The sequence below is a fragment of the Bombus affinis genome, chromosome 1 (genome assembly GCF_024516045.1).
Source record: "Bombus affinis isolate iyBomAffi1 chromosome 1, iyBomAffi1.2, whole genome shotgun sequence".
NCBI classification, from domain to species: Eukaryota; Metazoa; Arthropoda; class Insecta; order Hymenoptera; family Apidae; genus Bombus; species Bombus affinis.
This window is the reverse complement of record NC_066344.1, coordinates 16030848-16056096: the sequence shown is the minus strand read 5'-3', so window position 1 is coordinate 16056096 and position 25249 is coordinate 16030848. Positions and strand designations below refer to the sequence as shown.

The window sequence follows — 25249 nt, the reverse complement described above, 5'->3', positions numbered from 1 at the left end:
ATATTTTATTAACTGATACTATTACATTATAATAATTTATCAACTAATAAAATTACATTATAGATATATTGACAAGTTACAAGCAATAGGTTAGGAATCCCTTTTCTACAGTCTCTTACAATTTTAAAATAATTTATGATTTTTACAATTCCCTTGAAAAATTTCACTTGTTTATTATCAAACCTGTTACTATTATGCAAAGATATTGCATTATTCGTGAATATGTTTGCTGGTAGGTACGCTCCTTAAAACGGGGAACTGATCTTTCTCGGTAAAGTTAATTGCAAGCGAAAAGTCAACCAATCGTTCTCCCTACATGTGGTATGTATTGAGGGGTAGGGAAGATACGATATTTTCGCGCGTCTGCACCAGAATATAGGTTTTTGCACGCAGGTACTCATTACGAGTGGCCGGCATTAAATAAATTCGATAATTGAGCCGGATGATCGGACATGTTGGATCTCTTTGCGGCCACCCGTAAATTAATGGAGCTTTACGAGGAATTAAATTCGACACGCTTTCTCTGAGATATACCGTGTACACGCCTCTTTGATTCCTTGTACGCTTTCACCCAGGTGCCGTGAACTTTTCGGTAGATGAACGCCGCAGAAAAAAATGCCGCCGGTTCGTGTAACATTTTATCCCTAACCAAACCCTTTGTAGCAAGTAAATATACCACCGTTCGTAAGTATAATAGTTAAATACTTAATAGGACATTTATGGAGAAATATAAAATCGGAAAATCATATTGGAAAATTATTAAAATACTTCTTTCCATATAAATTCGGATCAAAAGGTCAAAAGCTTTAGGTCATTATAGTGAATTTGTATACATGATTACTGATATAAATTTGTATTGAAGTATTCTTTCAATAATGAACTGAAGTGATATATTTTTTAACGAAACGTAATGTTTAAAGTCACTACTATAAATTTGAGGTTATGGAACATATTATATCGAAATGTTTCGCTCGCAACGAACCGAAATACGTGCATTCAATTTATTTTGACAAAAAAATATTTAATACTAATATGGAAATATAATGTTTAATAAAATTTTATATTTTATGTCACTACTATAATTTTGTAATTACGAATATAAATTCAATATTAATATTAAAAAATTTCATTTACATTGAAAACAATTAATAACTTTTACTAGCAAGATTCTTGAAGATTCGTGTGATTCATGTGATAGGAAAGTTAAGTCTTCTTGTCTCATGTTACGGCGTAGACAATCCCTGTTGTCGGTTCTTGCGGATCCTCTTATATTGTCGGGCATCGGTTACCCTTAGCTGTTGCCCTTCGTCCTTTTCCCCTCTATAATTTTCACTCGAATACCTGCTCTAATTATAGGTGGTTCGTCACGGCGAGAGTTCCTTTGTGGGTAGCCTCGGTACGAGCGAGGCTACCGAGTAGCTGTCCTCTATGCTTCGTGAAAATACAGGGTGGGCAAGTAATATATGACATGAGAGTGGGGAGAAGGAAATTCCGTGATTCGAGAATGATAGGGGAACAATATTAATCTGTATAGATACACTGGATTTTTTAAATGATAATTTTCAAAATAATATTTTCCTTTTACTTGAAGCTTGCATCGACTGCCTGAATTAATTTTTTGTAAATGCAAAAAAGTATATAAAACTCGTTACATTAACATACGTTGATAATTCTAATATTAACTTCATTAAATCTGTAACTCATCCTCACATCTCATCTTCCATTCCAACTGATATAAATATTTTCATGAAGCTACGACTAATACAATAATTTTGATTAAGATCTTATGACAATTATCATCTATTTGATAGTCCTAATATTAAACTTACTAAATCTGTACCTAATCCTATAACCTAACCCTAATCTAACCTCACATTCCATCTTCTGTCTCAACTTACATAAATATGTTCATAAACCTATATGTATAATAAATTAGTTAATATTTTATTATTAATATATAATATATAATATATAATAATTATATAATATATAATAATATATAATATATATATAATAATATATAATATATAATAATTAATATATAATATATAATATATTATTAATATATAATATTATTAATATATAATATATAATATATATTATTAATATATAATTAGTTAATATATTAGTTAATATTTTATTCGATTTTTATATTAAGCAATTTGGTAGTTTTAATATTACGTTTATGAAACTTCAACCTAACCTCACTTCTGATCAATTCCAACTTACATAAGTATTTCCGTAAATCTATCACTATAACTTGGTTGAGATTTCATAAGAAGGTTCACGTAAGAAATCGAAGGATAATAACAATAATGGTTGCTGCTTCCGGGATTGTTTCAGGTATCTGGGTGTTGAGCCACGGTTGAATAGCGGATCAAGTTCTGGAAGCGGTGGCGATGGTCAAGCGCAGATCGTTGGCGCGGGTGTGATCGGGCCGGCAAGCGCCGAAAAGAACTGCAAGAGTGTGCACCTGACCGCGAAGCAGCAGGCGATATGCTCCCGCTCGCCGCCAGTCCTGCAGGTATTTACCTCACGGCAGGGGCAACCTCTCTCCTTCACCGTTCGGATTAATGGCCGGGGAAGCACGCGGCTAATTCGATTCGCCGGCCCTCCGCGCGGCCTGTTGGCCGAACGTTTACGACATTGTCCGCACGATCTTTACACTTTGTCGATTTTTCAAAGGAGGACCGATCAGAAATCAATATTCCATTTTTTCCCCATACTTCTCATTTTTGTTTTTTTGAAATGTTCTTTTTTTTAGGTTAGTTTCTTAATTGATCAAACATTTTTGATATTGTTCGTAGAATCTTTACACATCTTTTTACCAATTTTCCAGCGAAGAATCAACGAGAAATCAGGCTTTCGATCGTTTTTCGTCCTTTCTTTTCAATTTCATTTTTTTGCGTAGATCAGATTTTTATTGGCCAAGCATTTGTGATATTGGTCGTGTGATCTTTACGCCCTGCGGATTTTTCAACAGAGCACTAGTGAGAAATCAATTTTAGATTCTTTTTTCTCACTTTTATGTTTTTTAATTCTCTTTTTTTTTAATTTAATACGCTGTTGGTTAATCGTTTGTGATATTGTCTATATGATTTTTACATTCTACACTTTTTTTTTAATAGGATACTAGTAGAAAATCAATTTTAGATTCTTTTCTTCTTCTTTCTTCAAAAGTGAAATTGTTGGCTATATTGTAAAACTTATACCAAAGAAACTAAAATGGAAGGAATTTGCATGAAAAAAGTTAAAGTTTAGATAATGTTGCCATAAGTGAATCAGTGGCAGAGTGAGCATTTTGGTGCACCGGTAAATTTTTCTTTACATCATCTAACGTCAATTAGGTGGCGAATTAAACATTTTCGATATAATAGCGTATACGGAAGAATTTTTCAAAGATTTCTTTGCTTTCCAAAATTGATTACCCGAGAGATATAAAAACCATAAGAGTTCAGTAATAATAACAGTTTCCCTGCATTACCGTCATCGAGTTTCGTCGTTAATGTGAACCGAAAGTATAATTTTGTGAGAAACCTAAATGTACGTGTGAAGCATTTAATTTTCCAAGATCGAAAAATCAAAAACGAAAAAATGCACAGCATCGTTAAGGGGCGAATAGCGTAATTTTGCATTGAACCGTGTCATTAAATATGCATACGTAAAAGGGAGATCATGGGCAATTAAATGTTACAGGGACGTTCGACATTTTCCTCAGACGCTTTCTTTTTCAATTTCTATGATGATAGTTATTCCATACGTTTATTCTCTCGAATTCTTTTGACATTCTGTTATTAAATTATTTTCTTCTATTAACTCTTCATCTTCTAACATATTCGAATTAAACTTTCTTTAGATGAAGAAATAATAAATAAATATGATAATAAATAATAATAATTGTAGTATCGTAACTACTATAGTTAGTTTATTAATGACAAGTAGATTGAACAGGTGTTAATTGAACAGAAAATAATGTTGGTTAAACATGAACTAATAAAATTTATAATAATCAACACAACTAGCTAATTAATCAACGACTCTCATCAATGCAAACCACACTCTTTGACATCTCAACTCGGACTGCTGTTAATTCGTTTGTTGTCCCTTAGCAACCCCTTGCCTTTTGTCTTAGCCTCATTACATATACGCTCAGCAATCGCTTGTTTATAATCCGCACAACACCTCCCAGGCCCCTCATCCATGATACTACATAATAATGATACAATAATGTATTGTATCATAGATTTTACGTTTATTGGAAAGAGGTTCCTTAGCACACCGGATTAGTTTCCTTGATATACATTTTCTTATTTTAAGAATAATTATTCTAGCATATCTTCACAACTATTTCTTATAGCATACATTAGACACAAATGTAGTATACATAATAATAATACAACATAATATAACAACGTTTCATTGCCCTTCTAAACAAATATAATATGTATAACATAACATAACCTATAACACAATAATATATAACATAATATATAACAATAATATATGACATAATATATAACATAACATATAACACAATAGTATATAACATAATATATGTTGAGGTTATTAGATGTATAAAGAGAGAAAACGCGTGGATAAAGTGTAAGGTAGAAAATATATATTTAATAGAGAAGTGTAATAATAAGTAGGAATACAATTTGAACTGGTCCAGATTCGCGCGCTAGCAGTGTTATCTTATAACTGAAAACCCCCGAAGCCAACGCCGCCTGTCTATTGTTTATGGTCTGCCATTGTGCCAGTCTTTTGTCTATATGCTGTCGATGGCTTCAGCGCTTGAGAAAACTAAAAAGACCAGATGTAGAGTTTTCGTAGAAGTGGTGACCATTTCAACAATGTATAACGCAATAATATATGACATAATATATAACACAATAATATATAACATAATATATAACAGAATACAGAAGAAATGAAAAGAAGATGTAAAGAGATATAGATTGGAAGAATATAGATAGAAGAAATAAATTGAAATAAAATTTAGAAAAGTATAAACACACATGTGGGGATACATATGTTTCAAGTGCTACGGTGATGTAGAGGGATAAAAAAATGATCCGGGATCGCGAAGGGGAAAATTGAGCGTCGGTGGAAAATGGCGCGAGCGCACCGGTGAATTCGCACGATTCTAAAGAACTCCCGGAATGCAGCGGTCGAGTTGTAGCTTTCGTTTGCCGCGCCTGCAATATTTAATACTCGAGCTCTGGAACAGTCAGGGTCTTCAGTGAACCCTACACGACCTCCTTTCGAGACGCCTCGCAGTCGGTAAATGAAGTCGCGAATTCTCTGATCTTGGATCGAGCCTTGGATCTCCGTGAAACTCTGTTTCTGCCGTTGTAAATTAGTTTGAAACAGCCGAATATTCCGAGTGTTTGCGAAAGTTACGTCTACGAGATGGTATTTCAGTTATTTCAAACAAATTTAGTGGAAGATTTGTTTGAGATACCGAGTAGAAACATTATTCAGAACGTTTAGGCCAAGAATAATTCGTACATTATGTTTCAGTTCAAGAATTATTACGTGGAAATGTAGCATGATTTTGAGAGAAGTGTAACGTGATGCATGGTAATGCTTTTAGAAATGAAGATGTTTTGGAAGATTTAGTTTTTCAAATAAATATATTTCTTATGAGAAAATGTTAAACACTGTGAAATGTTGAGTAAATATTTAGCTGAAATTTTGGAACGAGCGCGTTTCGATTTCTACCATGTGAAGATATTCTTTATTTAATAATCACGAAATACGTCCATTTTAATAAATAACAAAAATTGTTTAAATTATTTCATCGTTCCTCTAAAAAAAAATCCCTTTTACAGAAATCAGAAATTTGCATGTCGTAAAATGTTGAAATTTTACAATTGCAAACAACCCCTTAATTGCTACTAAAAATACTTAATTATACATATATTACTTGATTATATTACTTGAAATGTTATAAAGTGAAACACACTCATTTAAAAATTCCAACCAACAACGTCAAACCTTATCCGACCATTTGCTTCGACTTTCTCCTTGTACCATTTAATTCTACGTTCATTAAAAACCAACACCGAGCACAAGAATTCACTAAAAACAAGAAAAGTAACATTTTATTAGTGATACTTTAATATAACCACATCAACATGAAAAAAATGTCAATACACGAGTATTAAAGTGCTCACAGCATTCAACGGTACAGAATTTACGCTATAATCTCAAAAAGTAATAAAATTCTAAATAATACCTGCATACTAAAATTAACTCCCCATACCAAGGGTCTTTAACCTTTATTCCAAGAAGAGCACCTGCACCGGTACATTTATGACAAAAAGCATCTTGCGTTAGGTTTACAGAACTGAGAGATGTGAGTTTAGTTTTTGTGCTATGTATCTAATTTAATTTTTAAGTGACCTATTTTTGAGTAGTTTACACTGTGTAATTAATCTAATGTGCAAGTAATTTACTTTTGTATAGTTTAGATTTTAAGGGAAAAAATCTAAAAACTGGTCTAATCTATAGATTAATGTATCAACATCAATGTGATATAACCTAAGAAAATAAGATCAAATACAAAAAATCAAATCCATGTTATTATGCTACTATAAATAAATTCCAATTACATAAAGTCTTTGACAATCTGTCGCAGCCTGCGACGGTTGGATGGCATGGCCGGTAAAAAAGCGGTCAAATGTTGCCCAAAATCGCGTTTACCTCTGCCTAATGCACAAATCTTGTCGTGGTGGGGCAGGGCAGAAGCAGTGTTCGTCTAGAAACCGGTGTCTAGGTAAACTCGTGGCTCGATATATCTCTTTGAACGACGCCGACTACCTTGCTTTTCCAAATCTTGCTTACCGACAAAAGACCACTCTATGAATATTCATAACGACACCGCGACGGACGTTTAATCCTCGGACGATTAACCAGATACACGTCGAATGATCCTCGATTTGTTTCGTGTCGAAATTTCGGCCATCAAGCCGTACGTGTTTTCTTTTTATCTTTCTCCATCTCTATGGTCTTTATTCTGACCATGTGTTGACTTGGTTTCAGGTTACGAGTTTGGCTGGAAGTATATACGAGGATACTGCTTGTTGATTCAATCATTGTCCAAAAGAATTGTTTGAAATTTCTGTGTAATAAATGAAATTGAAGATGAAGTTGATATTGATTTATATTCGTCATGACTGTTTGAAATATGATTGGTGTTGCGAGTGGAATTTGGTACTTTGAGGTTAGGAATTGATACAGCTTATTAAGCTCCGTTGTTTTGATTATAAGACTCTTTTATGTGCACCCGGAATTTTTTTCAACATTTCTCAAATTTTACACTTACCACCTACAAAGCGTTCTCTAATTCTCCCAAACACGTAACCTAAATTAACATCGTCCAACGACAACAACAATTTCTGCAAACAACTTCTAATCAGCATTAATCCCAGTGATCGAAGCCGTATTAATTTCAACCACTTGCTATTACAGACAGTGATTACTAACTGCACGTCAACAGATTCTCAATAGATCCTAATATAGAACATGTCCACCCACTGACACCAGTTCAATTACATTCTAATATTAGAATCAACATTAAACGAATCTAATTACAAGCTTACTATACTAGTTACGTAACATAATTGTACATTCTCAACTAATTAATGAGAAGCGATATATTATTACTTTCAGAAATCAAACTGATCTCTATTTTTTAAGAGTTTTCAATTTCATAAATCTATTTATTACAGAGAGATATAAAATATCACGAATTCCAAGATAAATTTTCGACAATTTATTAATCTTTGTAATTTGTAATTATCATCTTTCTCTGCATTTTAATTTATCAAGTTGATCAGCATGGTTTTTGAGAGACTCGTATATATGCATACTCATGTGAAATTGTTTTCTTTTCCACTCGTGGTTTTCACACAGTTTTTACTTTCAGGCAGTCAGCGCGGGCGCGAGGTTGGCCATTGAGGAATGTCAGCACCAGTTTCGGTCGGCCAGATGGAATTGCTCCATCAGCCCGGAAAATCCGGACAACATTTTCGGCGGTGTGATGCTAGTCAGTAAGTAAAATCTTCGTCTTGAAGGGAATAAAGCTTAAGACGCATGCGCAGTGAGAGGAGATCCTCGCAAAGTGGTAGCTTAAGATGAAGAGAAGTTTTAGTTCGACGTGAAAATGGATGTATTCAGAGGTTATGATTGGCGTATTTGAGGCAGGATGGAAATTTGATTTGACAGTAGGTTTTTGGTAACTGAGGATAAAAGTAGTAACTATAATAACACTATATATTTAATTTATATTTATATAAGCATATATCGTAATACACATAAATTCATATGTAGATACAGACACAGACGTAAACATAGATATAGCCATGATTATAGAGGTAATTAAAGTATTTCTCCGAGAAAATGAGATTCTTCGGAATCTTTTTCAAACTTTAACTACGTGTTAAGAAGCGTACAATAGAGAAAACGTAGCCCCAAAGTTTTCATATTTAACACATAATGCAATCCAAAGCAATTAAACGAAATCTTCTCCCCGTGAGCGAGAAATAATTTTTTTTAATTAAACCTCCCACGGTGCAGGTGTAGCGGTATAATTTTGTTTTTTATTAGAGTAAAATACGCTAGCAGCTTGCAGAAAATGGAAAAACTTGTGCTACAACGGAGAAATTCCGGTGCATCTTTGCAGACAGCCGCGAGGCAGCGTTCGTGTACGCAATATCGGCGGCGGGAGTTGCTTACAGTGTCACCAGAGCCTGTTCCAGGGGCGAACTCACCGATTGCTCGTGCGACAACCGAGTCAGAACACGCCACCCGAATAATTGGCAATGGGGCGGCTGCAGCGAGGTAATTTCCCCTCTATTTGTATTCCCTCCTCCTTTGAAAAATAACGCGCGGGCAAATGATACCATAAATTCGACTCGTCTTATTCTTTAACCTTCCTTAGGCTTGTTCCTTATATAGAAATCTTTAATGATATTACTTGCTGTTAAACTAACCTTACCAGGCCCGGTCAAACGAGCGGTTTTAAAATTTAATTTAAAATTGTATCGAGTACATTTATTGTTATTTCTTTTGCTCATCTAACTTTATATAAATTCTTATATTATCTGATTAATCGATTTGTCGATTTTTGTTAATATAAGAGTTTATATAAAGTTAGATGAACAAAAGAAGTAACAATGAATGTACAATTTTAAATTAAATTCTGAAACCAGTCATTTAACAAGTCGGGCCTGGTAAGATTAATGTTAAAGCAACACTAATGCATCCATGATGTTACATGAGATGGAAATATTATACATATAAGCTTTGATGAGTTGGTAGTTAAGTTTTTAATTTAAAAACTGCTGATGATACAATGTTCTTTTTATTCTTGTAGGTTATTGGTTGATTTATTTATGGGACTTCATTTATATGACACAGGATAGAGAATGGTTTAGTTTGAATAAGCCATGATATTTAAAAAGATAAGAGACAAATAGTGTAGAGGAGAATTCAATGATTATATGATAGCAATTCTGTTCTGCTTGAGAATATAGTATATAAACGATACAATATCTTTTTAGAGAATTGAAGTCTTTAATACTACATGTATTTTGTATCGTAAAAGCTACCATTTTGTTTATTAAATTTTTAACATTACAGGTACCTTGTATTACAAATAATACAATCACTCTTTCTTATAAAAATTACAAGATACTTAAAACTATATGAAAATACATTTATTACATTGCATTTACTGTATGTACAAAAACATGCTATTATATCTTGCAAAAAACAATTGCATCCTAATAATGTATCAGAATATTATTCTAGGGTTTAATTTCATAACTTGAAGAAACATTTATTCGGGAGTATTTCCACCCTTCTAAAAACCTTGGCAACTTAATTAATTTCGATTCACTTTAACGAATTCCTCTCTTGGTTCTTACGCAACAACGTCCGTTAATTAAGCGAGGCAACGCGCGCAGACGGTCGAATTACATCGCGGGCGGCGAGCTTAAGGCGGCGTTTTCAATTTCGTGGAAACACGAAACCGGAGTCGCTCGCGAGTTCTTGATCAATTTTCTTCTTTTTGCTTTATCGTGTATCGATCGTAAATCAATCTAAACGGCTGCCGTGGAACTTAATGAAATTCCGTTCCGCCGACAAACGACGATTATTTTCCACCCTTTTCAGGACTGAGGAGAACAGACCTGAGTATACGTAACAGTATCCTTTTCTTCGTGTTCCGCGTGCAGGGTTCAAGGGACAAACCCCTCACCGATACAGAGAACAACAGTGGTTAGCTCTTTCTCGGTAACTGCTGGTACACTAGAATCGACAACGGTTTGCTTATGCTTTCTTCAAATAGACAAATAGATCTCAAATATATAGCTTAATTACTTAATGGAAATTTTAGTAATGTTGGAAATAGAACTTTGAAAAATATTTTACAATTTCTCTGTACGTTGAAATTAGTTTGAGGTTATGAATCTTTCTCCTCTTTAAGACAAATTTTGGAAACTTATTAAAATTGAAATATTGACACTTTCTGTTGAGATGTAGTGAGATTTTTCTTTTAATGAAATCTTTAGATATTTTTCATTAAATTTTAGGAAATATCTTAGAATTCTTTTATCGACTGGAATTTTATTTGAATGCATAGACTATTTTTTAATAGAGATGTTCAATGGAATAATTTAGTAAATTGGAAATTGATGTAGAAAGTTAAATATATTTCTATTATATACTCAAACAAATATTTTACGATCTCTGAAGCATAATATGAATCATTTGATATAGTAAATCTTAGAATCTTTTATCGACTGGAATTTTATTTGAATGCATAGACTATTTTTTAATAGAGATGTTCAATGGAATAATTTAGTAAATTGGAAATTGATGTAGAAAGTTAAATATATTTCTATTATATACTCAAACAAATATTTTACGATCTCTGAAGCATAATATGAATTATTTGATATAGTAAATCTTAGAATCTTTTATCGACTGGAATTTTATTTGAATGCATAGACTATTTTTTAATAGAGATGTTCAATGGAATAATTTAGTAAATTGGAAATTGATGTAGAAAGTTAAATATATTTCTATTATATACTCAAACAAATATTTTACAATCTCTGAAGCATAATATGAATTATTTGATATAGTAAATCTTAGAATCTTTTATCGACTGGAATTTTATTTGAATGCATAGACTATTTTTTAATAGAGATGTTCAATGGAATAATTTAGTAAATTGGAAATTGATGTAGAAAGTTAAATATATTTCTATTATATACTCAAACAAATATTTTACGATCTCTGAAGCATAATATGAATTATTTGATATAGTAAATCTTAGAATCTTTTATCGACTGGAATTTTATTTGAATGCATAGACTATTTTTTAATAGAGATGTTCAATGGAATAATTTAGTAAATTGGAAATTGATGTAGAAAGTTAAATATATTTCTATTATATACTCAAACAAATATTTTACGATCTCTGAAGCATAATATGAATTATTTGATATAGTAAATCTTAGAATCTTTTATCGACTGGAATTTTATTTGAATGCATAGACTATTTTTTAATAGAGATGTTCAATGGAATAATTTAGTAAATTGGAAATTGATGTAGAAAGTTAAATATATTTCTATTATATACTCAAACAAATATTTTACGATCTCTGAAGCATAATATGAATTATTTGATATAGTAAATCTTAGAATCTTTTATCGACTGGAATTTTATTTGAATGCATAGACTATTTTTTAATAGAGATGTTCAATGGAATAATTTAGTAAATTGGAAATTGATGTAGAAAATTAAATATATTTCTATTATATACTCAAACAAATATTTTACGATCTCTGAAGCATAATATGAATTATTTGATATAGTAAATCTTAGAATCTTTTATCGACTGGAATTTTATTTGAATGCATAGACTATTTTTTAATAGAGATGTTCAATGGAATAATTTAGTAAATTGGAAATTGATGTAGAAAGTTAAATATATTTCTATTATATACTCAAACAAATATTTTACGATCTCTGAAGCATAATATGAATCATTTGATATAGTGGTCGGCCGAAATCAGTGGGAATTAGTTAATTCGGTAAAGGAGGCTTGACTAGGGTAGGAAAACGCTGTTTCATTCTGAAGTATATTAACTTCGAATCAGTGTTGTTAGTAGTTTATGGGCGGGAAACGTGGGAATGATGTACAGGGTGAACCTCTGTTATCTTGAGTGTTTCCGTCGTTAATGAGCCGATTAAAATGCGTTTTATCCAGAATAAATTGGACCACGGGTTGTATTATATATTCATGATTTCACTACGTTTTTTATTTTGTTTTCTAGGGACCTTAACGCTAAGATATTCTTTTATATGAAGCAAATAAAAAAATTACTATTTCATAAAAAAACATGTAGAGGGTACTGCAAAGATATGGGTCTGAAACTGAAAAGAATTTTTCAAGAAATAGAAAAAAAGTTGACCAACTTAGTAAAAAAAATACATAAATTTCTAAACTTTTATATATCTTAATATTTAGAAGTATATAGATTTCTCTACAATAAACCTTGATAAAATAATCTTTCTTAAGATTCACCTTTACCCACAATTCAATCAAATTATATTAAAATAACCTTCAGTAAAATGATTTTTAGTGATTTCTTCTGAAGTAACTTTTAACGCAGTTAAACATTCTCTGAACTAACGTCTGTATAATAATTCTCATTTATCAATTTAACTCTAGCATTCTAACTAAAATAATCTTTTCCAAAATTTACCTTTATCAACAGTATCCTCAGATTAAACACTTGTGTCGTTTGTATTATTTTATCCTTAAATGCTTTATATAATGGTTATAAATGGACACCCTAAAAAGAAAAAACAGAAATGTCAAATAAAAAAGGAATAATCTAAGAATCTAGTTATTTTGTTGACCCTGTAGAACGGAGAGGCCACCCCTGAAGCGCACGGGCGAAGCACTGCCCCGCACAGGCATCCCCAATTTGTCGTCTCGATCTCAGCACGGTCGGTCGACGTAAACCTTAACCCTGGAACGAAGACAAAGCTCGTCCTGTAAACGGATGCATTTCATGCGTACGGCTGACCCCTTGTAGACATTGCTAGCTTACAAGGGGATTAAGGGGGCTAAGCTTGTTAAGTTGCAACAACCCGCCACCTCCTGCCCCCGCACACAGCCCGGACATATCGGCCACGTAACTCGGAACGTGAGTGATGCACATGAGAACGTAAATACGTGCAGAGAGAAAAAGAGAAAGAGAGAGGGCAAGATAGAGGGTAAATAGAGAGATGGGTGGAGAAAGGGGTGGAAGAAGTGGAGGGCAATTGGAGACACGATGCTCGAGGACAAATCGTGGATGAAAAAAATTTATGGGAGTGGGGTGGAGGAGCTAGAAAAAGGAAATAAATGGCGATAGAGAAAGAGGTAAGAAAGTAAGTGAAGATAGAACTGTACCAAAGGGTGTAAAGTATGAAAATGAGAAGAAGTAAAGGTTGTAATTTAACAAGATTACAAAGATTATAGAGAGACGAGAGTGGGGAAGAGGAGAAACGGATAAGAGAAGAAAAAGTTATATTAGAGGTGGAAGGTATGATAGCGGAAATTGAGAAGAAATGAAAAGGAAAAAGAATTGAAAATTAGAATGATTATAGAGATTATAAAGAAAAAGGCGGCAAAGAGATGGAGGAATTAGGAAAGAGGAATAAATAGCGCATGAAAAGGGGATAAGAGAAACGCAATTGTTTAGATATTCAAAAGAAAACGGAATGGTATCAGAAAACGTAGAGTATTTGGTAGAAGAACATAAAGAAAGAATTTATGAAAGATAGGAATGAAGCAGAAAGAGCAGAACAACAAAGAATAGAGATTATAAAGAAAAAGGCGACAAAGAGATGGAGGAATTAGGAAAGAGGAATAAATAGCGCATGAAAAGGGGATAAGAGAAACGCAATTGTTTAGATATTCAAAAGAAAACGGAATGATATCAGAAAACGTAGAGTATTTGGTAGAAGAACATAAAGAAAGAATTTATGAAAGATAGGAATGAAGCAGAAAGAGCAGAACAACAAAGAAAGTAGACACAGACATCCATAAACCAGAATTTTGCAAGAAGAAATCTTCTTCAGAAATTCCTATCCAAGAGAGCAGAAAATCTCCAATTCTAAAAGAAAGGAACAAAGAGAGGAAAGCGTGAGAAAAGACAACAGAGAAAAGACGAACGTGTAGCGAGAAAAAAAGGCGGGCTAGACAGATGACCGGGGGAAAAAAAGAAGAGAAGTAGCAGCAAGAGACGGAAGGAGGGAGACACGTGCTCTCGAGGAACTCACGTGGCAGGAAGAAGAGCGGGAAGTGTCGGGAAAGTGGCGCTGCTTTTACCTTCGGGATTACCCACTCGCCCACTTCTGCGGCCTCTGGCCTTTCCCAAGTTCCGGGCACGGATTCCTTAACAAGCCCCGCTGTCCTATCCCATGGGATGCCACGTTTCGTCTACGGCTTCAGCCCGTTGACAGATTTCCGAGATAATGATGTTTGCCGACACTGTCGTGCCTCGAGCTTGGCTAACGAATATCGCTGCCACCGTTATACCTCTCGTCGATAAGTCGTCCGTCTGTTAGTTGGCGCTTTCAGTTGGAATTTCTTACCCTCCAAACGAACAATGCCTGTTTAAGGAAAAGCGGTTTAATGCTAGATCTTAGCTGGGGAAGGATTAAATGCATAAAAGCGGTTCGTTAGCAAGTTTGCAAAAGACATATCAGTGTATAAAAGTTTCTGGTGAAATGGATTTTTCGTCTTATATTCTAAAAGCGATGTCTTTTCGTCTTATATTCTGAAAGCTATGTCTAAAGAATTTTAAATAATGTCGGGTACGAGGAGATGACAAGAAAAGGGAAAGTTATTAAAAGTTCTTAAAAAGTTAAGACTGTGGATGTTTATGTAAATTTATATTTTTACCAAAATATTTAAAAATTTACTTCATCTGGTATAAATTATAATACACATTGAACATTTTATGTAATTTTCCATGTGCCACTGTGCAAAATGTTGCATCGTTGGATTTTCCATATATGCATAAAAATCCCTAGTCTATCTATATAATTATATACTATTAGTTTTGAAATTGTTTGAAATACCGCTTTTGAAATATAAAGTGGAAAATCTATCCGACGCTCTATTGTGCTATCCTTTGTACTCTATCACATTTACAAGTTTGTTTCAAAGAAATATGTCATTTATGATTTTTCTAAATCTAGGGAATTTTAATGGGTTCCTTTCTTCTTTAAATTCCCAATAGAAGCTCTCTTATTATCTCCCTCTTTCTTATTATTAGTAATAAAAGCTAATTGCGGCTCTTTTTGTTGATCAAAACAATTAAAAGGTTCTGAGATCATAAATGGAAAAAATTGAAATTTTGAAGTGGATGAGATTACATGGAATCTTGCATTTGATAGTATACTGGTTGAAATTATTGTTTCCTTTTTCCTGGGTTTATCGTTGGCATCGAGAGGCAGATACATTACTAGGTCAATAGTGGTTCGAGTGGTGCTCGAACCGTCGAGTATTGCGAGTTAGTTAGATAAAAGTAGCGCTTAACGAACGAATATATATATATATATATGCATATATGTATAGGGAATCGGTGATCCAAGCACTACTCGATACTGTAACGAGTGTATTGTTTCAGTTAGATGCATGAAGGGCTAGCAATCAGTTTAAAAATTGTATTTAACGAACAGATGCATTTTCGATCACAGATAAATCGACTTTTTATTTCTTCTCTTTAAATAATTATTCTTTTTTAAAGAAATATTTCTTTTTTGCTTGTTAAGATATTCATGAAACATTTATCTCCTTAACATACTTACTAAATATGAAAATATAAAATTTCCCAACCTAACCCTAATACTTTTGCATTCTATTGATTTTTTAATATTCATCGCGAGAAATTTCTAAAACAAAGTACAAAATACAAAGTACCACTGCTTTACCCAAAATTTAATTACAAAACATTAAGTTAATTTCTCAAAGCTACACCTTTTGAAAATTCACTCTAAAAATCGTACCGACTTTTACTAAAACAATTCCTCTCCTCTAATGTCATATTAGACCTAACCTCATATCAAAAATTTTGTTCCTCATTCAGGACATCCACTTCGGAGAGAAATTCTCGCGAGAGTGGTCTGATAGTAGCGAGGAACCCGTGAAGGAGGGTGTGCTGCACGGACCAAAAGGGCTGGCTGGCCAGCTGATGAGGAAGCATGATAGCGAATCTGGCAGGCGCGCGGTTCGTTCGAGAATGCAACGCGTGTGCAAATGCCATGGTGAGCTATTAACGTGTTATACAGATAAGGACCTCTATCTACGCTCTTATTTTTCATTCCTCACGCTTTAACGACTTAGGATTTCACCAATCCCTTGCCTTCCCCCACTCCACACCTGGTCGTTGGTTCGCTGCGTTCATGCGTGTACAGATTCCTGGGTAGAAGAATCTCTCCTGAGACCTGTTTCAGCCTCAAAGCATACCGTGAAAAGAAGGAATGTGACGCTCGTTTTATCAATCTCGTGAAACCAGCGACTATCCTTCCTTGTCCGTTTTTTAGAAGTTTTCGTATTGCTTGATGATTAGGTTTGAAAAATGAAGAAATACCAGGATCAATAAAAATACATGTATAGTATGATAGAGAATACTTGAGATAGATATCAAATGTTTGCTTTAGATACTAAAACGATTAATGCGTTCTTATATAGAAAACAATGAACAGCAGGAAGTATTTGAATCACAAATTTGTGATTTATTTGTATTTCAATGTACTTTTTAAGAATAAAGGAGGTTTTCAATTGTAAGGTTAGAGAATCTTATTAGACTTGTATTAAAATATTGCTTATTGAATTTTATATGTCATAAAATACTCTGTAAAAGAATTTTACAATTTCAAAACATTACTGCAGTTCTTTATGCCTTTCTGTATTCTTCAGAATCTTAATACAGAAGATGTTCCAAGTTCCTAGTAAGTTTTACCATTTTAAATTTCTTAAAGTTCTCCATATTACGATATACATACTTATAATCTCTTTTTTTTATTTTTCTAAATGTCTATTGAAATATAATTGTTTTATTGTCTTAGGAATGTCTGGTTCATGCAGCGTTCGCGTCTGTTGGAGAAGACTGCCGGCATTCAGGGTGGCTGGAGCAGCGTTAGCCGCGTTGCACGAAGGAGCAGCGTTGGTACGACTGGCACAACGTGGAGGCAGAAGACCAGCGAGATTGAGGCCTGCTCGTCCAGACCTCAAACGACCTAATAAAACGGACCTAGTGTACCTTGAAGATAGTCCTGACTATTGTGAAAAAAATATCACGTGAGAAGTTGAACATTACTATTTTTTATATTATTTCTTTTACACATTTATTTTTTATATTACATTTAAAACTAAAGTACTTATCAAGTTAAAATCTTACTATAACATTTATTTTAGTTATTATTCCACTTTAATTTACAGTAGTCACTCAGTACTTACTACTGTAGTTCTCGTTTGAAATGCAGAGGGCAGTAATATTCACGAAGGTTCAAAGCCACAATATTAAAAGAAGTGGCCTTCAATGTTACCTGATTTCATACAAGCCATAACTCAATTTTTGGGTCCTCATTCAACAAGAACATCTACATTCAATAAAATAAATTTTAAAATACAATTTTTCATAATTGAAACCTGTTTTATTTAGAGCACCTTTTCTAAATATCTCTATTTTTAGGCTCGGTATTCCCGGGACTAGAGGAAGGATATGCAATCGAACATCCCTTGGTTTGGACGGATGTCGATTACTATGCTGCGGTCGGGGATACCAGACGAGAGTCCGGGACGTGACCGAGAAATGCAATTGTCGATTCGTCTGGTGTTGTCACGTGAAGTGCGAGCTGTGTCGGCACAAACGGGAGGAGCACGTGTGCAATTAGGCGGTAAACAAAAGAAAAGATAAGAAAAGGAAAAAAGAAGAAGAAGAAGCAAAAAAATTGCATTCCGGTCGGCCTACCTACCGAAAGGTGCTTAACGACCCTCTGCGTCGAGGCAGTTTCTCCACGATCCCTCGATACACGATGGCCCGTTCTCATGGTCGCAATGGAATCAGGGTAGAGATTGCGCATCTACCATCCCCGTATTTTTTTTTTTTCTGATATTTGTTTCTTTTAGTTTGTGTTCTTTTTTTTTTTTTTTTTTGTTCGTTTAAGTTAATTCAATCGAGGCCGATTTGGCTCCAGATATGGAAGTCAATCGCGTGCCGAGTAGAGAAAAGCGCCGCGAGAGGCTACGAAGAGTAACACGTTATGTTTATAGTGCATTCTGTACCTGACAGTCAGAGTGTCGTAAGTCCACCGCGCTTCGGCAACTATCGACCTTGAGCGTATATAATGTAGTTTCCGGACGGTTAGAATGTTAAGTTGTTAGGATGTATCTAAACATGTTTACGATGTACAGAATGATACACGTGATATCTTAATATCTCTGTTGTTTTTGGTAATAGAAACGGATTAATTACATCCATCAAAAAGTCGCATTGCTATCGATTGAAAGAACTGTTACTGAGTTACTTGTGGAAGTGTTAACGTATAAAAAATCTGAACCTTGAGTAATCCTGAATTACTGATTAATCGAAAATGATTGTGAACAATCGCCGAAATATCTCTTAAGATAAAAAAAAAAGATTTAGTTATTTTAAAATGCATCATTTTTCATATTATCAAACACCACAGAGATATCTAAAATAATCCAAGCAAAATAGAACATCCTATGGAAAGAACTTTGAAGTAAAAAAGATGCCTGTCATAAAACTAGAGTCGTCTCAGTATTAACGTTGCGACAGTGAGTACAAGGTGTCTATGCAGTTGCACAGTTACGTGGCTTATTATACTAGTCTGGCTCTCAGGTGCACCATTATTTATGTAAATGTTAACATGTTGAGGATCGACGATGAAAAATTACACCAATTTCCACGGATATCTAAAAATGTAACGGGAATTGGGCTCGACTATAAGAGCATATATTATAAGCGCAATAGTGCTCGTCTTATACTACAATTTACGTAATCGTAGGAAGAATGAAATTGAACCTTTCGAAAAGGATCTTGTTTTAATTGATGATACTACTGTGTAGCTATGAATATTTTATTCAACATTGAGAGCAGCTAAACGTATTCGCAGCGTACTGATTCCTTGGCTGAAACTCAATATGTTAATAATTTACGGTTTTTGCTGACGCGAGAGGGAGAGAGAGTGAGAACATGACGATAATAGAGAAGCGTGCGAGTGTTTCCGCGTGAACGAGATCGAGTGTCCGGATAAGCGAGAATCTGAACACGAGAATGAAATAGAGTAATATAGGCGAGATGTTAGGCCACTCGACGACCATTCTTCCCTCTATTCCTTTCTTTCCATCTTTCAACTGTTTCCTTTCTTTCCATATTTTTGTTTTTCTCTTCTTTTCTAACTTTCTGTTCGTGCTCGCACATTTGCGTATGGCGCGAGAGTCTTATTTATATTCGAAGTAAAAACCTGCACGATGTGTAGGTATCTCATTGTATACCAATGCTCTCTAGCGCCTAGAACCACCTTGTCTTCACCTAAATACGAAGCGAATTACAGTGAGCTGCAAAAATACGCTTATGCGCTTTGCAGCCGGAAATGAAACGCTATATAGGTTATACCAAAACTTTTAAAATATTGTTCTGGCTATAACGCATCCAATAACTTTTGAACATAACTTTCATATTTAACGTAACATTTCCTAATTATCCATAATAAAATATGTCAAAGCCCGAATTATAAAAAAATATTAAAGATATAACGATATAGTGACCAAACATTGAGTGGTGAAGATGGCGAAGCGATGATCTTGAGCGGCTCCCCCGAATTTGTCCAAGCTGTATAGCCTCTTGGAACCATATTTTAAAAGTTCCAGCGTAACTTATGCAAGCCATACGCGTTATGCTTTACGTCTGCAGGCGTCTAAATATGTACTTTCACGACTCACTGTACACTACTCGCAGTATGTCGGCCGCGTATCGGCGAACAATGCGAGTTACGAGGAGCGAGGCGGACTACGAAAGCGAGAGTCTACATCAGAGAAAAGAGTACAGAGAGCGGGAGAGGAGTGTAGCGAACAAATAAAGGAAAAGGAGGCCGCGATAGCAACACATATCCGCTCTCGACAGTTCGCCTCGAGTCACTCGATTCGGGAACAATTCTGCCAATGACTGTACATACTGTCTCCTTACCGTTTTGTAGATTTTACGTCCACGACTGCCGCGCTGTATATAGATAAGCATATATACATACAGAACATGTATTGTTGGTGGAAGCAACATAGTGAGGTTATATAAATTGAAACATTAAACGGCGAAATTGATATTGTCGCATCTAGAATCATAGGTGTCTCATAGCGGCATCTTGAACTTCACAATTTTAGTATAATGTGCATTGTGTGAAAAGATAGTAAATTATGAAATTCTAAAATTTGCTTCTCAAATTGTATAATGTACAAAATTTATTTAAATGTGCTACAAACGAAGAAGCAATTCTGAGTTGACATAATATATCTATGTTTTAGATTGCCGTTAGGGCTATGAAATAGACTTGTAATCACGCTATATCGCTTCTGCCAGCTATGCATGAAAACACGATCGATGTTAATTAGATTCATTGAATGCTGCATTGAGAGAGAAACTGGAGCATTTTGAAAAGAGTGATCGCTCCTGCGTTTTCCGCAGCCTCCCTCCTCTCATCTTTTATTTTTCCTTTCTTTGTTCTTTCATTTCATTTCTTTGCTTTTTATTCATCCTCATGAAACAACTTTCATCAGTATATTTTATTGTATTTCTTCATAGGGAGTAACGTTCTATAATATCTCATTGCGCGAAGTGGAAGCTACCGTTTCGTCGCATTTTAGCCACGCTGATCTAGATAGATCACAGTCTAGTCAATTACGAAGTCCGAATTGATCATGTGTCGCGATCTCTTAATTACGATTGCTCGATGATTTTTCGCTTTTACGAGACAATTTTTTAATCTTCTTTTTTATACTAAAGACAATTTTTTATACTGAATATATGTACAGCTTTTTACTCTGTATTTTTTTCTTCTTTTTACAATGACCAATATTTTATACAAAGATCGGTTTTTTTACACCCGTCTTACGTGACGATGATGTTTTTTTCTTAAATCTATATAAAATAACGAATTGTTTGATGACTTGTGTCGATAGCAATGATATGCGGATATACAGGGTGTTATATTTAGATTATATCTTTGAACGATTCCGAAAATTATTCGTTGCAAGTGAAACATGTTTCACTATTACTCCACAAAGATTATGAAGAAAAACTATTTTCATATCTATCATTTGTTTACAAGACTTCACATATACAGATTAATCTAATGTACATCTTTCATGAATTACAAAAACAGAATAAAAAGAAGACGTGAAAATAAACAATGATAACATTGAAATCTCATTTAAATCTCGACATTGAAATAATTTGAATGATATGAAATATCAAAGCTTAGAATGGAACACTCTGTATATTCGTTGCATGAATAAATCAATCTCTGTTTGAACGGCATAAACAAAGGCAGCTGATCTAATTAGAGGAACATGGCCTTAAAAGAGAGAGAGAGAGAGAGAGAGAGCGAACGAGCTAGAGAGAAAGAGAATCGAATGAACTATAAGTACTGATTCGTCCGTACGTTTGTAAGGATTTAGGCGATAACGCACACGAGCGAGCACTCGTGCAACGAGACGACATACAGAGCGCAGTATTGACAAATTGTAATTTATTTTTCTCTCCTCGTCGTTGATAATACGCTACATCATACTTTCTAGCTTTTTCCAAGCAAGCAATCAATCATCAATCAATCTTATCGATCAAGTATTCTCGTAATAGTTACATCTCTTCATTAGCAATGAGATAAACCCTAGCTCGTAACATTTGTATTTGTATGTACCTGTACTCTACGTGCATTTATATAAATACATATGCGAAACGTGTCCGTAATTATCCATCCTATCGAATCCATGTTTTTTTCTCCTCTTTTAGATCAACCACATTTTTATCGCGTATATCTTCCCTTTGATCTTTGTGTTCTTTTAGATATGACTAAATATCTTGCTAACATACAACCTATTGTCGAAAATATTCCAACTATAGTACCTACAAAGAGACCAAGGAAGAATTGGAGATCTTCATTCAAGGTCTTCGCTGGACTGATTGGAGTTAGGAAGTCTAAGTTCCAATCCTTTGTCCTTGCCATGTAACGCAACCAATATATTAATCTATCCACAGCAGGATTTATTCTATCACGAATGGTTAAAGATACTTTTCTAGCATTCTCGCGATAGTCCATGGTTTCATGAATCTGGGTCACAGTATTAGCTAGTTCTTCACCAGATGAAATATGAGTCTCTTCAGTGGAACGTGCAAAGCCTAACTGAACCGCTCGTGCAGCATTTTTTAATTCGTTGGGATTTCTGGGGAAACATATGACTGGAGTTCCATGGAAGGCAGCTTCAAGGAGCTCTGTGTCTGCACAGTGACTTAATACCACTCTTGTACGGCTATAACCTGCAATAATATGATAATAATATTATCAAAATTATTTTAAATTTATTTCCCGATTAATTTATAGGTGACAAAAAAGTTAGAAAAGAAAAGCTAATATATCTCATAGGCAGGCAAAAGAGTATAAGTCATTTTGGTCACTAACAACAAATGTTCCTTTGTTTATGGTTCTAATAATACAAGTCAATTTCATTTCTTTCCCGCTCTTTTATCTATGATTTTAATAGTATATCCAAAATTTAACACCTGATCTTAAGCACTTTAAATATTGTAAGTGTTTTTCTGTCAAACTAATAATCCTGGTGTATACTCTTTTACCCATCCACCAAAGATATGTAAATGATATTGTTCTTTAAAATGAAAGAGTTAAAGTAATTAGTTTTAATCGGGAACCTACTAGGATTCTATGAGGAGACTATAATTCAATGTAATCTTTTACCTATTAAGTCTTGCCGATCAATTCTTGAGTGAACGAAAAGATTCTCTGGCAGAGCATTATTTGAATTTTGCCATTTCATGTTCTTCCAAACTACTGCTTGGCCCTCCCTGCCTTGAGGTAATTTCTGTGCAAGCTCCCTAATTAACGTCTCATAATTTTCATCCAGAAGAGCCACAATAGTACCCACTCGATACTCGATCAGAGCCTTGTGTAGGTCGCTTATTAATGGATGTGCTCCTCTGCAGTGATGACAGCCGATCTACAATAAAGATTGTTAACGGAACGTTCTTCTTCGATAATTTTTAATTATACACCAAAGACAGAGATGGGTATTGCGTGGTATTATTAGGGAATTACGGCGTACGTTATGTGGTAAGAAGAAAAAGAGGAAGGGTATCAAGTTACTGAACTGGGATTCAAACCTAAACCGTTCATTTTCCAAACAAGTGCACTAATCAATTAAGCCTCGCATAAGTTCAATATCACAGTGTAAGTTAAGAGAGAAGGTTATTTTAGAATCGGCGATTGCTGAATTATTAATGGCTTTTATATGTGAAATTTTTTACTTTTTAAATTCTCGAATTTTGTCAAATTTTCAAATATACAAATTCTCGAATGTTGGGATTTTTCAACTTCCTAATTTTTTAATTTTCTAATTTTCTAATTTGCAAATTTGTTCATTTTCAAATATCTAAAACTGTTCCAAGTCCAGTTTTAGCAATTAACAATGAAACGCGCGATTAAATATACTGGACATTGAAAAATATCTTATTAGGAGAACAGGAAACAGAATCGAAGTAAACATTTTTAATATCTCACTTCCACTATCAGCTGGGTGAGTAATGCATAATCCGAGCGTAGGATAACGTCAGCGTCCCAAAGTATAAGGCGAACATCAGCGTATAGATTATCTAAATTGAGACTGATGTCTGGCAAGTATTTTCCCACTATCCGGAGAGCATACACCGCGTACTCATCCCGAGCCGTGGAGAATATTGACCTCCTTGTAGTACTCATCCACAATCTGGTCCAAACTCCTGTATTCTGAACCGATAAAGCGGCACCAGTATATTCAAAAACATACAGTTCCTCTTCTCGATTCCGCGTCCATATCACTGGAATAGATTCAATGGCTCTTGCCCATGGAAGCAAACATCCATCGTGCCTACAAATTTATTATCTACGATATTATAATTTTCTATATTATTATTTATATAATTTTTCATTATTAAAACTAGAAATTAATTCACAGCCTTTCTTAGAGAAATCTATAATTTAATTATCAGTTTTATTTTTATCATTAATACTTCTTTTACTTTTAATCGAAAAAATGAAAAATATTAATTTTTTTTCAATTGCAATTCCCAATCGCAAAAATTAAAATTAAAGACAAGGATAACTAAAAAATACTTAAAACTTCTTGAGTTAAAAACAATTGTTTCTATGATTCTTGACTTAGAAAGCAATTATCGGATGTAAATTAAGTCTGGAAGGATTAGAAAATAATATCAAAATGCATGTAATTGGAATATACTAAAATTACAAAAATTCGATATATTTAGTACTTTTAAGCTATTACGAAATCGAAGCTACTAAATATTTAAAATAACTTTAATGCAATTTTAAAAATTCTTTCGGAATCTACACGGTAATGATACAAAGTATCATCATTAATGAAATTCACTTCGATTGTAAATATATATAACGATATTAAACTATACCAAAGTGCAGGAAATACAGTGAAGGTAGGTTGAATTTCCTGTATCTTCTTCGCGATTTGTTCATCTTTTAACAAAGCTTCACAGGCTTGAATCGTTTTCTTTGTAGAATATGCAGATTGATCAACTTCCGTTTTCACTGTGAGCACTTCAACATCGATCAAAGTTTCGTAAACTTCGTCTTCGTTGGACTCCGGTATAATTAACGTTGTATCGATCCCTTGATCCGATAAAGTGTTGGCTAGTAAAGATATGTCATAGATATCTTCGAAAGCGACAACCACTGCCGATTGCGGGGGTGCAGTTAATGTGGAACCGTGAATTATGTTCGCCAAATACATAAGTACGTATAATGTAATAATTACCGACATTTTGATCGAACAATAGTAACGATCGATAAAGATTAAATCCATAAACGTTTACTTGAAAAGATAATATTTTTAGTACATTAAGAAGAAAA

General features: G+C 34.0%; 2 protein-coding genes across 5 annotated transcripts in view; one reads left to right on the top strand and one right to left on the bottom strand.

Moving 5' to 3' along the window:
• Positions 1–22068, top strand: part of LOC126919385 (protein Wnt-4-like) — a 78952-nt gene extending 56884 nt beyond the window's left edge. For 2 of the 4 annotated variants that reach the window (XM_050728563.1, XM_050728573.1), the window contains exons 2-7: positions 2344–2524; positions 7934–8057; positions 8690–8847; positions 16168–16345; positions 17150–17381; positions 17776–22068. In XM_050728563.1, the coding sequence (XP_050584520.1) occupies positions 2344–2524; positions 7934–8057; positions 8690–8847; positions 16168–16345; positions 17150–17381; positions 17776–17977 (1075 nt within the window). In that variant the 3' untranslated portion in view covers positions 17978–22068. Of the gene's footprint in view, positions 1–2343; positions 2525–6870; positions 6977–7047; positions 7229–7933; positions 8058–8689; positions 8848–16167; positions 16346–17149; positions 17382–17522 lie in introns of those variants that run through there. The other 2 variants (XM_050728592.1, XM_050728583.1) reach the window with 2 other exon arrangements.
• On the bottom strand, positions 21107–25202 carry LOC126919372 (uncharacterized). Its single transcript, XM_050728495.1, has 4 exons — positions 24793–25202; positions 23891–24236; positions 23072–23330; positions 21107–22635 (listed from the first exon to the last, which is right to left on the bottom strand). Exons 1-4 carry the CDS (start codon positions 25200–25202, stop codon positions 22124–22126), a joined length of 1527 nt encoding a protein of 508 aa, XP_050584452.1. The 3' UTR covers positions 21107–22123.
• Positions 25203–25249: the final 47 nt, after the last annotated feature.